Source organism: Vanacampus margaritifer, chromosome 1 (assembly GCF_051991255.1).
Source record: "Vanacampus margaritifer isolate UIUO_Vmar chromosome 1, RoL_Vmar_1.0, whole genome shotgun sequence".
NCBI lineage: Eukaryota > Metazoa > Chordata > Actinopteri > Syngnathiformes > Syngnathidae > Vanacampus > Vanacampus margaritifer.
The window spans coordinates 38,327,132-38,341,367 of NC_135432.1; the positions used below are offsets into that span (position 1 = coordinate 38,327,132).

Consider the following 14,236-nt stretch of genomic DNA (forward strand, 5'->3'; position numbering starts at 1 on the left):
TAGGTGACAAACTGTGGCGGCGATTGGACCACACAGTCATGCAGAGGAGGACCCAGAGTGAGACCGCAGATGCGACTGCGGAGGTCCACACTTACCTAGGGGAACCCAACATAAGCAGGATGTCAAACCCCCTGGACTACTGGGAGCTGCACAAACATGTTTACCAAAACCGCTACAAACTAGCAATAACCTTTCTCTGCCCCAGCCTCAGCCGTCCCTTGCGAAAGACTATTTTCAAAAGCAGGAGAAATCCTATCCAAAAAAAGAAACCGTTTAAAGCCAAAAACTTTGGAAATGCTAGTTTTCCTCAATAAAAATGAATGAAAGGTGTATCTTGTTCCTTGTTTATTTGTCAATGTCTAAAATAAAGCAATCATTCTTTCAAGTACCACACGCACATTCATTCACATCACAACTACCTGCCCTTTTGACCACATCAAATCCATGGTATCATTTTAATCACTGTCTGTCATGACATTTATTTTCCACATGATGGCGCAATAGAACAAATGAAGCCTCATGATGCTTCGGCCCAGGAGCGAACCAGTTGGATGGAAGGCCTCATTGCTTCATGATGCTTCAGTTTACCATCACTAGTAATGAGTAAACAACAAGTGGGCAGGAAAACCAAGACTTTGACTAAACTGGACTTGACCTGACTGGATTGGAATTGACATGACTGGACTGAACCAAGAGTGACGTGACAGTAGTGATGTGCCCTACTGTGCCGAGGCGCCGATGCGTGTGCCGAGTAAACCGGAAAAAAATCTGCAAAGCGCGCATCGAGGCATGTGTTGGTTACACTTGTGGCCACGCCCGAAGCCTCGGAACGCTTGTGGCCACGCCCGAAGCCTCGGAACGCGCGTTGCTACGTCCGAAACCTCGCGAGACGGGCTTCCTACGTCATCGCCAACACATAGTTTTGCGGGTGATTCGACATAAAATGGCGCACCGAGACGACAATGAGGTCACAGGTGACACTGACACATCCAACTCGCATCTTCAAACCTCAATCGGATTCGCTTTGCAATGGACGCACCCGCAACGAAAAAGAAGAGAACATCCCCTGTCTCGGATCATTTCGAGCAGATCTCTCCTAAAAAGGTACAAATTATAATAACCAGTGTGAATATATATTGGAAATTATTGTGACAACACAGTGTATCCCTCGTTTTAATGTCTTTCTTCTACTTGCTGGTATTTCAAAAGGTGAAGTGCAAGCTTGCACTGCAGTGAGCATTACAGCAGATATGTGGACCAGCATCAACACAGATGCATACCTGGCAGTCACTTGTCATTTCATTGATGAGCAAACCTCTCTGCACTCAGCTGTGTTAGGTGTGCTCCATTTCCCTGACCGCCATACAGCTGAGAACATGGCTGCCGTTAAATCGGCCCAATGGGGCATTGCCACCAAAGTTGCGTGCCTTGTGACAGATGGTGCAGCCAACATGTGCCAGACAACTTCATCCAATTTGTGTGGCGCACACATTAAATCTAATAGTGAAGAAGGCTCTGGCAGAAAACACTGAGCTGTCTGAGATCCGTCTTCAGTGTAGGAGTATAGTTGGCTACTTCAAAAGCAGTACAACTGCAAAGGTGAATTCCTTTATTACACAGCAGTATTCAAATTAATGCTGAATGACTTAAATAATGTTTTGTTTCCTATTTTATTTTTTTTATAGACAAGGCTGACACAGGTGCAGGAGCAAATAAAGCCTACAGAGCCTGTGCTGAAGCTCAGTCAAGAGGTAAGTTGACATCCATAACTGCTTCCACTCTCCTTTCAAACAATAATGACCTTTTATTTTCAGGTGGAGACACGCTGGAACAGCACCTTACACATGCTGCAGGGCATGTACAACCTCAGGGAAGCCGTAGGAGCAGCCCTGGCAGGCCTAAACACTGACATTACCCCACTCACATCCCACCAGTTGAGGTTCATTTCTGAGAGTCCGCAGGTGCTGTCCCCATTTAATGATGCCACCGTAGAGCTCTCAGAGGAGAGGAGAGTGTCTGGGTCCAAGGTCATACCACTTTTGGCCATGCTGCACCACACCTTGGAGGATGACATGGGAGCCATACAAATGGAGCAGAGCAAAGCAATGGTTGAGTGTCTTAAAAAGCAACTGAGGGACAAGCTCTACAACCTCCAAGCCATGAGCATCATGTCACTGGCAACACTGCTGGATCCCAGGTTTGTATCAGTTGTCTGTTTTTCTCATCTGTCTACTAGTACCAACAAATGAGCAACTGCCTCTTGTTGAACAGTTCACAACTGCAATGAGTCTCATTGTCATTTGCAGGTACAAGAAGATAGGCTTCTTTAGCCCCAATAAAGCACAAGAGGCTGAGAGGAGGCTCACAGCTGAATGTGTGACAGTGATCCAGCAAAGGGCATCTTCCCCCTCCTCCTCTTCATCAACACAACCGGACACATCAGAAGCTTCCCAGCCTGTGGCGCAAGGTAATATTCGACACATTCTAATGGTGTTAATTAAGCAATAGGAAATGAGCAGCAGTACATTATTGTGGGATAAGGCATTCTTTTGCTCCCATCTCTACGATGGGCAGCCAGAACTGCCTGTTGGCTGTTAGTCTGTTTGTTGTGTCTTAGGTGACAAACTGTGGCGGCGATTGGACCACACAATCATGCAGAGGAGGACCCAGACGAGGACCCAGAGTGAGACCGCAGATGCGACTGTGGAGGTCCACACTTACCTCGGGAACCGAACATAAGCAGGGTGTCAAACCCTCTGGACTACTGGGAGCTGCACAAACATCTCTCTCAAGCGGGAGGGGGACCGGCCCATCAATGGGGCGGGAGGGGGACCGGCCCATCAATGGGGCGGGTCAGGAGGGCGTCCAGTCTGCTCAACTTATTATACCTTTTTATTTTATTTTATTAATATTACTACAATTCCTTGACAACAGCCTGTATGTTTTGAGGGTTAGGGTTAGGCTGGTAATGCTTAAAATTCAGTGTCTCAAAAAATGTGAACATCACATGAGGCTAAACAAAAATGATTACTGCATCAATGTGCCGCAGCTTGATTCTATATAATGAGTTTCACTTTCTGAAATGTCTGACAATAAATATGGAACTTTTTCATGACATTCTATTTTTTTGTGATGTAACTGTTCATTGATAATGTTCTTTACACCTTTCCTCTACTGTAGCATATTAACTAAGGGTGTTAAAAAAAATGTTACAGTACGCAATTCTCGTATCGATTCAATATGCGGCCGAATCGATGTTTAAACATAAATTTGTGATGGAAATAATCAACGGAAATAATCAACAAAATGTCTGACACTTTAAGCATGGAAGAATGTCATATTAATGGAACATTAAGCCAATGCTGTTCAAACATGAAACAGATTGCAACCTGTTTGTTAAATACAGCGGCTCACAGTATTAAGCCTGAAGTTTCAGATAAATAAATACATTTTCATACAAATCTTACAGTGTACAAGTTTACTGATGAGTATTTTCTAAATTTTAGTAAAGAACAAATCGTAATAATCGACTGATAGATTTGTATCGGGATTAAATCGTGACCTATGAATCGTGATACAGATCGAATCGCCAGGTACTAGGCAATTCACACCCCTAATATTTACATCATATTTAAAGCGAAATACATCTATAATTTTAGGTTTGGTGTGTAAATGCAGACCAAGAGACAAACACAGGCATTTCATGCTCTTACGTCATAGCCGCCGCAGACAGCCATGTCAGGATGGCGAGGTGTGACCCTTTCGGTAGGACAGGGTCGTGGCAGGTGGTTGTCTTGGCGACAAATGGCATCATTGCCAGACACAGAGGGGAATGCATCCAGAGACAAGTATGTGTATTGGAGACAGCTGCAGGGACATAAACAAGGTAAAAATATTTGGTAGCAAAAAAAAAAAAAAAAAAACATTTTTACTTGAGGCTGGCGTCCGGTGGAGAGCTGAACATGCATGGGTCTGTGATGTGCATTTGCAGGATGGGCGCCTCGTAGTAGGCGCTGGGCAAAAGGACCAAAAAATCCTGAGCAGAATAATAAGAAGGTTATTATGTCATTAGTATATATATATATATATATATATATATATATATATATATATATATATATATATATATATATATATATATATATATATATAATATATATATATCCCGCCAATATCGGTCCGATATATATCGGTTTGATAGTAATCGTGCATCCCTAGGAAAAAACACCAAATCTCATTTGGTGCAAAAAGAAATTACCTCAAGTGATTATGTAAACATGAGTGAAAACTATGTTAACTCAGCACGCACATTAGACCTGGTAAAAAAAAATTGTATGTGAGATGTCCATTTTGCCATTTTCAAAAAAGCCCTCAGTAGAAATGGGTGTAAGAAAAAACGCTTTGAACCGGAAATCCGGTTTTGATTTGAACGATGTGAATTCACCGGCATACGGACTAATGAATCGGTCTAAAAATAGCTTGAACTGGCCGATGGCCCGGTCAAAACGTTATAAATCGATTTTATGTTGCTGGTACAATTTACAAGGTGCACGCTCCCCGTTTGCCACGTCACCAATGACGAGGAGGGGGAAAAAAACATGGCCATATGCAATTTGCATACAGTAATCCCACAATCCTTGATGCGGCCAGTGACTCACGTGATTGTTTACAGTTCATTCACAACATCGCTCCAAGCCAATGACGCATTGCTTATATCTGCCGGCGCAGCATGCTACTGCTAGCGAGTATTAGCAAACAAGCCGTTCTGTCGCCCTGGGCTCGCTCGAAAGTTGCGGGGGGGAAACGAAAGATGACATGGCAGACAACTATTTAGCCCGTCCAGGACACAAACCCTTGTCAGATCTTAATTGCTGCGTCCCCTGGCTTTGACACGACGAGGAATACACAAACTTTTTTTTAACTTAAGTGTGTAAAAGAAAGATAATCAGACGCTTTTACAAGTGGTAAGTCAGCCAAGATTGCGGAGGGATGACGAGCACGAAGGTAGAACATCAATAGGTGCGTGGTTATGAACTGTTTTGGAACCCGTTTAATTTTATTTTCTTGTGTCGTTGAATATATATATATAGACACAAAAATAAATTAATACAAATGTCACTGTACCACCATTTGGACCAGCATCATAATACAATAACATTCTGGAGCTGAGTGTTCTTAAAAATAAGGTATTTATTATTGTAAGCCACTGCAACAAACATTAACACTGTGCTTAAATTTAGGAAAATAAATGTGTTATGTGTGATGATTATTACATTCAAATGTATTGAAAAATATTGAATAAAAATCATACTCAAATGTTTAAAAAAAAACATTGCCTAAACATTAAGAACCTTAAAATAAGGCTGGTATTAGCACAGATACCTGGTACTGGCCCATCAATACTTACAAGTGTTGCATTTTATTAGGCAGATGCATGTTAAAATAGCATTTTAAAAGACTGATACTTACTAATTTGGCCTGTAACATGTCGGAGCATTACATATGCAAAAATGTTGATCGCTGTTTTCCAAAATAAAAGCAGATGTTTGCAAATGTGCAAATTATGAGATTTAGATCATTTTAAATTAAACAAGATATTGAAATGATTAATGGTGTATCAAAATAATTATAAATGAATTTGGCAGTTGACTAGTTGTCAAGTAATCAAATAATCGTTGCACTGAATCGAACTGAATCGTGATCCTACTGAATCGAACCGAACCGAATCGTTCCATTTTAAAATCGAACCGTCCTTGTATTGAATCACACCGCATTTTATCGAGATCAAATCGTCTTGATTGGATCGGCACTTTTAAACTCTTTAAAATGTGAGGAAGTTTCACATCTCAACTGATGAAATAGGGCAAAAGTTGGCCTCAACCCCAAAACAACTTTGAAGATCCCATTAAGCTTACAGTTCATCTCAGGCATTATTGAAACAATAGTTTTCGGACATCATTTGTATCGGTCCAATGTCTGATATGTCAGAATTAGACCAATATTGGCAGCCACCTCAAATACACTAACATTTGTCATGTTTTGGTTCTGTCATGTTCAGTTTCTGCTTTCCTTGTGTGTTTTCCTTGTCTTGTTAATTGTGACCCTGCCCTTCCTTGTGTTGTCCAATCAGTGCCCTCAGCCACTTGTGTATGGTCCAGGTGTGTCTTGTTGCGTCATTAGTGTTGGTGTATTTAGTCTGCTGTCTCTCCTCTGTCTGTGTTGGTGCATTGTGGTATGTACGTTTGTCCTCATGTCATGCTGCCTGTTTTCTGTTCCCTCCCAAGTTCTAGTTCTAGTTCAAGTTCAAGTTCAAGTTCATGTTTTGTTGCTGTCTGTTTTTTGTTCCCTCTTTTGTTCAAGTTCAAGTTCATGCTTTGTTTTATGTTTTTGAACTTTGGAAACCTTTTTGTCAATAGAACTTAAATCCCTTTTTTTTTGGACTACACCTCTGCCTCCTTGCTCTGCCTTCCCGCATCTGGGTCCTAAAGCCCCCCGTTTTGACAGAATGCACCAACCAGAGAAGGACCCAGCGGGAGTGCTGAAAGCCATGATGGGGAATCAGGAGGCGCGCCTGTCGCGCCAGGAGGAGCTCCAGCACGCCATGGCCGCCCAAATGGACCTGCTGTCCTCTTTGATTAAGGGAGTTGGGCGTCGTTGGGCTTCAGATGGTGGCGCTCGGAGTCGCCAGCCGCAACTCCCCGAGCCACGTCTGCCTCCGCAGCTCCAGGTCCCCGTGTCGGCTCCGCCGCAGCCCCAGGTCCCCGTATCGGTTCAGCCGCAGCCTCAAGTCCCTGTCCTACCACGCCTGCCGCCGCTGCCTCAAGTCCTCTGCCAGGTCTGCCGCCACAGCTTCAAGCCTCTCTGCCAGGACTGCCGCCGCAGCCTCATGTCCCTTTCCCTGCCAGGACTGCCGCCGCAGCCTCAAGTCCCTAATCTGCCAGGTCTACCGTCGCAGCCTCAAGTCCCTATCGTGCCACGTCAGCCACGTCCGCCCCAAGTCCCTATCGTGCCACGTCTGCCACCGCTGTTCCCAGTTCCCGAACCACGTCTGCCGCTGTTCTCAGTCCCCGAACCACGTCTGCCGCCACAGCCTCAGATCCCTGAGCCACGTCGGCCGCCGCAGTCCCAGGTTCCCGTACCGACTCCGCGGCAGTCCCAGGTTCCCGTACCGACTCCGCGGCAGTCCCAGGACTCCGTGCCGGCTCCGCGGCAGTCCCAGGACTCCGTGCCGGCTCCGCGGCAGGTCCAGGACTCCGTGCCGGCTCCGCGGCAGCTCCCGGACTCCGTGCCGGCTCCGCGGCAGCTCCCGGACTCCGTGCCGGCTCCGCGGCAGCTCCCGGACTCCGTGCCGGCTCCGCGGCAGCTCCCGGACTCCGTGCCGGCTCCGCGGCAGCTCCAAGTCCTCGAACCACGTCAGCCGAGGTCCAAAGTCCTCGAACCACGTCAGCCGAGGTCCAAAGTCCCCGAGCCACGTCGGCCGTCGGAGCCTCAGGTCTCCGAGCCACGTCGGCCGTCGGAGCCTCAGGTCTCCGAGCCACGGCGGCCGTCGGAGCCTCAGGTCTCCGAGCCACGGCGGCCGTCGGAGCCTCAGGTCTCCGAGCCACGTCGGCCGTCGGAGCCTCAGGTCTCCGAGCCACGTCGGCCGTCGGAGCCTCAGGTCTCCGAGCCACGTCGGCCGTCGGAGCCTCAGGTCTCCGAGCCACGTCGGCCGTCGGAGCCTCAGGTCTCCGTGCCGGCTCCGCGTCGGAGCCTCAGGTCCCCGCGTCGGAGCCTCAGGTCCCCGTGCCGGCTCCGCGTCAGCTCCCGGACTCCGTGCCGGCTCCGCGTCAGCTCCCGGACTCCGTGCCGGCTCCGCGTCAGCTCCCGGACTCCGTGCCGGCTCCGCGTCAGCCCCAAGATCCCGTATCAGCTCCGCGTCAGCCCCAAGATCCCGTATCAGCTCCGCGTCAGCCCCAAGATCCCGTATCAGCTCCGCGTCAGGCCCAGGTTTCCGTCCCGTTTTCACGTCAGCCCCAAGATCCCGTATCAGCTCCGCGTCAGGTCCAGGTTTCCGTACCGTTTTCACGTCAGCCCCTAGATCCCGTACCGTTTTCACGTCAGCCCCTAGATCCCGTATCAGCTCCGCGTCAGGCCCAGGTTTCCGTCCCGTTTTCACGTCAGCCCCAAGATCCCGTATCAGCTCCGCGTCAGCCCCAAGATCCCGTATCAGCTCCGCGTCAGCCCCAAGATCCCGTATCAGCGCCGCGTCAGGCCCAGGTTTCCGTCCCGTTTTCACGTCAGCCCCAAGGTCCCGTATCAGCTCCGCGTCAGGCCCAGGTTTCCGTCCCGTTTTCACGTCAGCCCCTAGATCCCGTATCAGCTCCGCGTCAGGCCCAGGTTTCTGTCCCGTTTTCACGTCAGCCCCTAGATCCCGTACCGTTTTCACGTCAGCCCCTAGATCCCGTACCGTTTTCACGTCAGCCCCTAGATCCCGTATCAGCTCCGCGTCAGGCCCAGGTTTCCGTCCCGTTTTCACGTCAGCCCCAAGATCCCGTATCAGCTCCGCGTCAAGCCCAGGTTTCCGTCCCGGCTTTGCGGCAGCCCCAGGATTCCGTCCCGGCTTTGCGGCAGCCCCAGGATTCCGTCCCGGCTTTGCGGCAGCCCCAGGATTCCGGATCAGCTCCACAGCAGCTTCCGGCCCCAGTACCGGCTCCGCGTCAGCTCCAAGTTCCCGTATCAGCTCCACAGCAGCCCCCGGACTCCGTGCCGCCTCCGCGGCAGCCTCAAGTCATCGCGCCTCGTCGGCCGCCTCCACGGCAGCCTCAAGTCATCGCGCCTCGTCGGCCGCCTCCACGGCAGCCTCAAGTCTTCGCGCCTCGTCGGCCGCCTCCACGGCAGCCTCAAGTCTTCGCGCCTCGTCGGCCGCCTCCACGGCAGCCTCAAGTCTTCGCGCCTCGTCGGCCGCCTCCACGGCAGCCTCAAGTCTTCGCGCCTCGTCGGCCGCCTCCACGGCAGCCTCAAGTCTTCGCGCCTCGTCGGCCGCCTCCACGGCAGCCTCAAGCCCCCGCGCCTCCTGGTCCCGGCCGCTCTCGTGCGTGGTCTCTTCGCCTCTTCCTTGGTAGCATCAGGTCCATGGGGGTGGACGGGGGTTGTGCGTCCCATGGCCGTTCTGCTCCGGTGTGGCGTCCGGGGCGCCCTCCGGACTGGCGCCGCCGGGCTCCCCCCGTCCGGACGGGCCCTGATGGATGTGCCAGGTTCCCGCCTCCGTGACCCCCCTCCGCCCACCCTGTTTTTGAAATTATTAAAGGGACGTCTGGAAGCCGTCCCTCGACGGAGGGGTTCTGTCATTTTCAGTTTCTGCTTTCCTTGTGTGTTTTCCTTGTCTTGTTAATTGTGACCATGCCTTTCCTTGTGTTGTCCAATCAGTGCCCTCAGCCACTTGTGTCTGGTCCAGGTGTGTCTTGTTGCGTCATTAGTGTTGGTGTATTTAGTCTGCTGTCTCTCCTCTGTCTGTGTTGGTGCATTGTGGTATGTACGTTTGTCCTCATGTCATGCTGCCTGTTTTCTGTTCCCTCCCAAGTTCAAGTTCATGTTTTGTTGCTGTCTGTTTTTTGTTCAAGTTCATGCTTTGTTTTGTTTTTGAACTTTGGAAACCTTTTTGTCAATAGAAATTAAGTCCCTTTTTTTTTTTTGGACTACACCTCTGCCTTCCCGCATCTGGGTCCTAAAGCCCCCCGTTATGACAACATTGGTCTAGTTACTGTCACTTTAAGAGCTCAAGGCTCCACTGCATGTAGGAGGTACAATGGCATCGCTGCCCGCGTTAGCTATTTGTCAACACGGCTTGACAACTGAAAAATTTTTAGGTTGTAGTTGTACATACACAAGCAGCCAAAGTCTCCTTGACTCTAAAAATATTTATTATAAATATCGAAATTTACATTGAAAGTTTTCGCGAGCGCACGCACCACTTGCCAAGTCCCAGCCAGTTGAATGATAGCCGCAGCTGAACCTCCCGCCGCAGTCACCCGACGGCCCCAAGTAGGCTAAATACACGCCCTTAAGATGCAAATTACAGACTAATTACTTATTTTTCTAAACTTCTACACCAGTTAAAGCATTTCTGCTGTTGGGAAATGAAAAGACGTTAAGGAGATCATTTTGGGAGAAATGTCAAAACTTTTTTCTCCAAACAATGTATTTTTGTTATTTATTCAAAACTAATCTCCGCTACACATGCACACAAGCGCCATATTGACAAATGATACTCACCAGAAGAATTCCTTCAGCCTCAATGAGCACATTCCAAGCTCCAGGGTTGAGAACAAAAGGTTCCACAAAGTTGCTCTGGGGAATGCTTACGAAGCTTGGCTCCGTGGTGGGAGCGAACACAATCTGCTTGGACTGCTCAGTACCTAGAAGATCATCATCATCATCATCATCTATGTTCACATGTTTGTGAATAATGATGAAATAATAATGATGAAACTTAGCTATATTTTAATGCTAATTGCTGCAAAACAGATACAGATATACTTTTTTTTTCCTGATGAAAGAAGAGACTCTAATCTTTCTTTTGGTAGGTTTCATGTTTTTATAACAAAATAACGCAATATTCTGTGGGCTTGAAAAATCTGTCAAAATTTAGGATTTGGGGTTGCTTCGGTGAAAATGGCTAGCAGTGAAAGAGTTAAGGGCTACTCTATACAAATAAATTTGATTTGACTTGACTTGATGAAGAAAGTTAGCTTAAAGTTTGTGCGCCAAGATCTGGCCACGCCCAACTGGCGGCAGGAAGAAGAGGAGGAGGAAGAGGAAACTGAAGCGGCCACCAGCAGCACTCACAGTTGGCACAGAAGTTTTTCCCATCGTCTTCCAGTACCGACACCCGACCCCGGACGTCTACGCCTGCCATGTTGGTGTAGCGCAGCACCAAGCGGAAGAGGTCCGGAGAGCCCAACCACACCGGCACCAGCACCTTGGACTGAATACGCACCCACCAATACCAGGCGCCACAAGTGGATGAAGCAATGAGGAGAAAAGACTTCATATCATGAACTTCATAACACAAAGATGGTTGCAAATGAATGTGTTCGCATGTTGTATTAAAACTTTGATTTGCTTTCATAAAAGTTAAACAGGGCGGCAGGGCTGTTTGCACATCTGCCTCATGGGGGAAATTATCTGGGTTTGAATCAGTTATTGTTTTTCAACAACAAATGAGACATTCCATGCACCACATGCACAGATCAACAAAAGTAACTGACAACATTTAATTTGGTGGCTTGTTGAGGAAATTCTACCTCCAACAGAGAAAAGCAAATCTTTCTGGACTTTAGTGATTGATATGATTGAATTAGCCAGTGGTGGCTTCATTTGTAGTGTGGTCATGTAGGGGTAAAAATCTCCTCTGGAGAGAGAATCTCTTTCTCCCCCAAAACTGTTGCTCGTCACTTATTTTGCAAAACAGTCACTAGAGGTAGTCAAAGAAAGGAGCCAGGAACAATCAACATACAATGTTCGAACACTAAAAGTAAGCCAACTGAAATCTTATTGTCGGCATTTTGCTGTGGGGTAACACTAAGCGCTAGATATAGATAAATGAATAAATAAATTAGTGCTGTCAACGTTAAAGTGCTAAATAATTAATTAAAAACAAAAGAATTATCGCATTAATCATATATTAACGTAAATTAATCACACTATTAATTTTGACTTACATTAAAGGTAGCACAGGTTGTGTTTGAACAAAACACATAACTACATGCATTAAAGTAAATCATTTAATAAATGTTTGCGTAAGAATTTCAGAATATTTGTTTGTGTCAAACTGTTGGGGCCATTTTTTTCATTTTAAATTATGCAAGTAATTAAGTGATTAGAAAAAGAGGAGGATGACCGTGTGCAGTGGATAAAAAAATGTTGAAGAAGTTAACATTAAATGTCGAAAAAATTAACACATAACGTGCTCTTTTAATTTGGTGGGCTAAAATATTTATTAGAAAAGCCTTTTTTCTGATAAAAAAAAATCGTTTGACAGCTCTAAAATAAATAAATACTAATAGTAATTATAAAAGAAAGATAGAAGATCCATCCATCCATCTTCTACCGCTTATCCAAGGTCGGGTCGCGGGGACAGCAGCTTTAGCATGGAAGCTCAGACATCCCTCTCCCCAGCCACTTCAACCAGCTCCTCCAGCGGGATCCCAAGGCATTCCCAGGCCAGCCGAGAGACATAGTCTCTCCAGCGTGTCCTGGGTCGTCCCCAGGGCCTCCCGCCGGCGGGACATGCCAGGAATAACCCCTCCAGGGAGGCGTCCAGGAGGCATCCGAACCAGATGCCCAAGCCACCTCAACTGGCTCCTCTCAACGTGGAGAAGCAGCGGCTGTACTCCGAGTCCCTCCCGGATGATGAGCTTCTCACCCTATCGTTAAGGGAGAGCCCGGAGACCCTGCGGAGGAAACTCATTTTGGCCGCTTCTATCCGGGATCTTGTTCTTTCGGTCACGAACCACAGCTCATGACCATAAGTGAGGGTAGGAACGTAGATCGACCGGTAACTCGAGAGCAGTTCCTTCTTCACCACAACGGACCGATACAAAGTCCGCATCACTGCAGAAGCATCCAATCCGCCTATCGATCTCTCACTCCATCCTGCCCTCACTTGTGAACAAGACCCCAAGATACTTGAACTCCTCCACTTGGGGCAGGATCTCATCCCTGACACGGAGATGGCACGCTACCCTTTTCGGACTGAGGACCATGGTCTTGGATTTGGACGTGCTGCAGTGAGAGTTGAAGATCACAGCCTGATGAAGCCAACAGCACCACATCATCTGCAAAAAGCAGAGATGCAATGCTGAGACACCAAACTGGACCCCCTCAACGCCTCGGCTGTGCCTAGAAATTCAGGGCAACCTTGGTGGAGTCCAACCCTCACTGGAAACGAATCCGACTTACAGCCGGTAATGCAGACCAATGCAGGTCAAATGCCTTCTCCAAATCTACAAAACACATATAGACTGGTTGGCCGAACACCCATGCACCAAGGACCTTGCCGAGGGTGTAAAGCTGGTGGTGGAGCTGGATGGTGTAAAACCACACTGCTCTTCCTGAATCCGAGATTCGACTTCCCTAGGGACCCTCCTCTCTAGCATCCCTGAATAGACCTTACCAGGGAGGCTGAGGAGTGTGATCCCTCTATAGTTGGAGCAAACCCTCCGGTCCCCCTTCTTAAAAAGGGAGACCATCACTCCGGTTTGCCAATCCAGAGGCATTGTCCCCGATGTCCATGCAATGTTGTAGAGGCGTGTCAACCACAACAGCCCCACAACAACCAAAGCCTTTAAGAACTCCGGGCGGATCTCATCCACCACCAGCGGGGCCCTGCCACCAAGCTTTCCAACCGCCTCAGTGACTTCGACCCCAGAGATAGGAGAGCTCACCTCAGAGTCCCCAGACTCTGCTTCCTCAAAGGAAGACGTGTCGGTGGCGTTGAGGAGGACTTCGAAGTATTCTCCCCACCAACTCACGACGTCCTGAGTTGAGGTCAACTGCAGCCCATCTAAAATATACACAGTGTTAATGGTGCACTGCTTTCCTGTCCTGAGACGCCGGATGGTGGACTAGAATTTCTTCAAAGCCGTCCGGAAGTAATTTTCCATGGCTTCATCGAACTCCTCCCATGTCCGAGTTTTTGCCTCAGCGACTGCCGAAGCCGCGTTCCGCTTGGCCAGCCGGTACCTGTCAGCTGCCTCTGGAGTCCCAGAGAACAAAAAGGCCTGATAAGACTCGTTCTTCAGCTTGACGGGATACCTTACTGTTGGTGTCCACCAGCGGGTTTGAGGATTGCCACCACGACAGGCACCGATCACCTTACGGCCACAGCTCCGATCAGCTGCCTCAACAATGGAGGTGCAGAACATGGCCCACTCGGACTCAATGGATTAAAACTCCTTCTGACCGGGGATTCCTCCAGACGTTCTCAGCAAACCCTCACAATACGTTTGAATCTGCTAGGTCTGACCGGCACCTTCCCCCATTATCGGAGCAAACACGCCACCAGGTGATGATCAGTTGACAGCTCCACCCCTCTCTTCACCCGAGTGGCCAAAACATACGGCCGCAAGTCCGATGACACAACTACAAAGTCGATCATCGAACTGCGGCCTAGGGTGTCCTGGTGCCAAGTGCACAAAAGGACACCCCTATGTTTGAACATGGCGTTCATTATGGACAATCCGTGACGAGCACAGAA

General features: G+C 48.4%; 2 protein-coding genes across 6 annotated transcripts in view; one reads left to right on the plus strand and one right to left on the minus strand.

The window, feature by feature from the left end:
* lama5 (laminin, alpha 5) overlaps window positions 1-14,236 on the minus strand; it is a 175,708-nt gene that overhangs the window by 85,875 nt on the left and 75,597 nt on the right. For all 5 annotated transcript variants that reach the window (XR_013289664.1, XM_077554166.1, XM_077554157.1 and 2 more), the window contains exons 24-27: window positions 10,825-10,963; window positions 10,252-10,394; window positions 3,933-4,036; window positions 3,714-3,867 (exon numbers count right to left, since the gene is read on the minus strand). Coding sequence is in view for 4 of the 5 variants with exons in the window: in XM_077554166.1 (XP_077410292.1) it covers window positions 3,714-3,867; window positions 3,933-4,036; window positions 10,252-10,394; window positions 10,825-10,963 (540 nt within the window). In the remaining variant the exon portion in view is untranslated. The remainder of the gene's footprint in view (window positions 1-3,713; window positions 3,868-3,932; window positions 4,037-10,251; window positions 10,395-10,824; window positions 10,964-14,236) is intronic.
* On the plus strand, window positions 1,953-2,739 carry LOC144056577 (uncharacterized). Its single transcript, XM_077573511.1, has 3 exons — window positions 1,953-2,197; window positions 2,307-2,467; window positions 2,618-2,739. Exons 1-3 carry the CDS (start codon window positions 2,046-2,048, stop codon window positions 2,737-2,739), a joined length of 435 nt encoding a protein of 144 aa, XP_077429637.1. The 5' UTR covers window positions 1,953-2,045.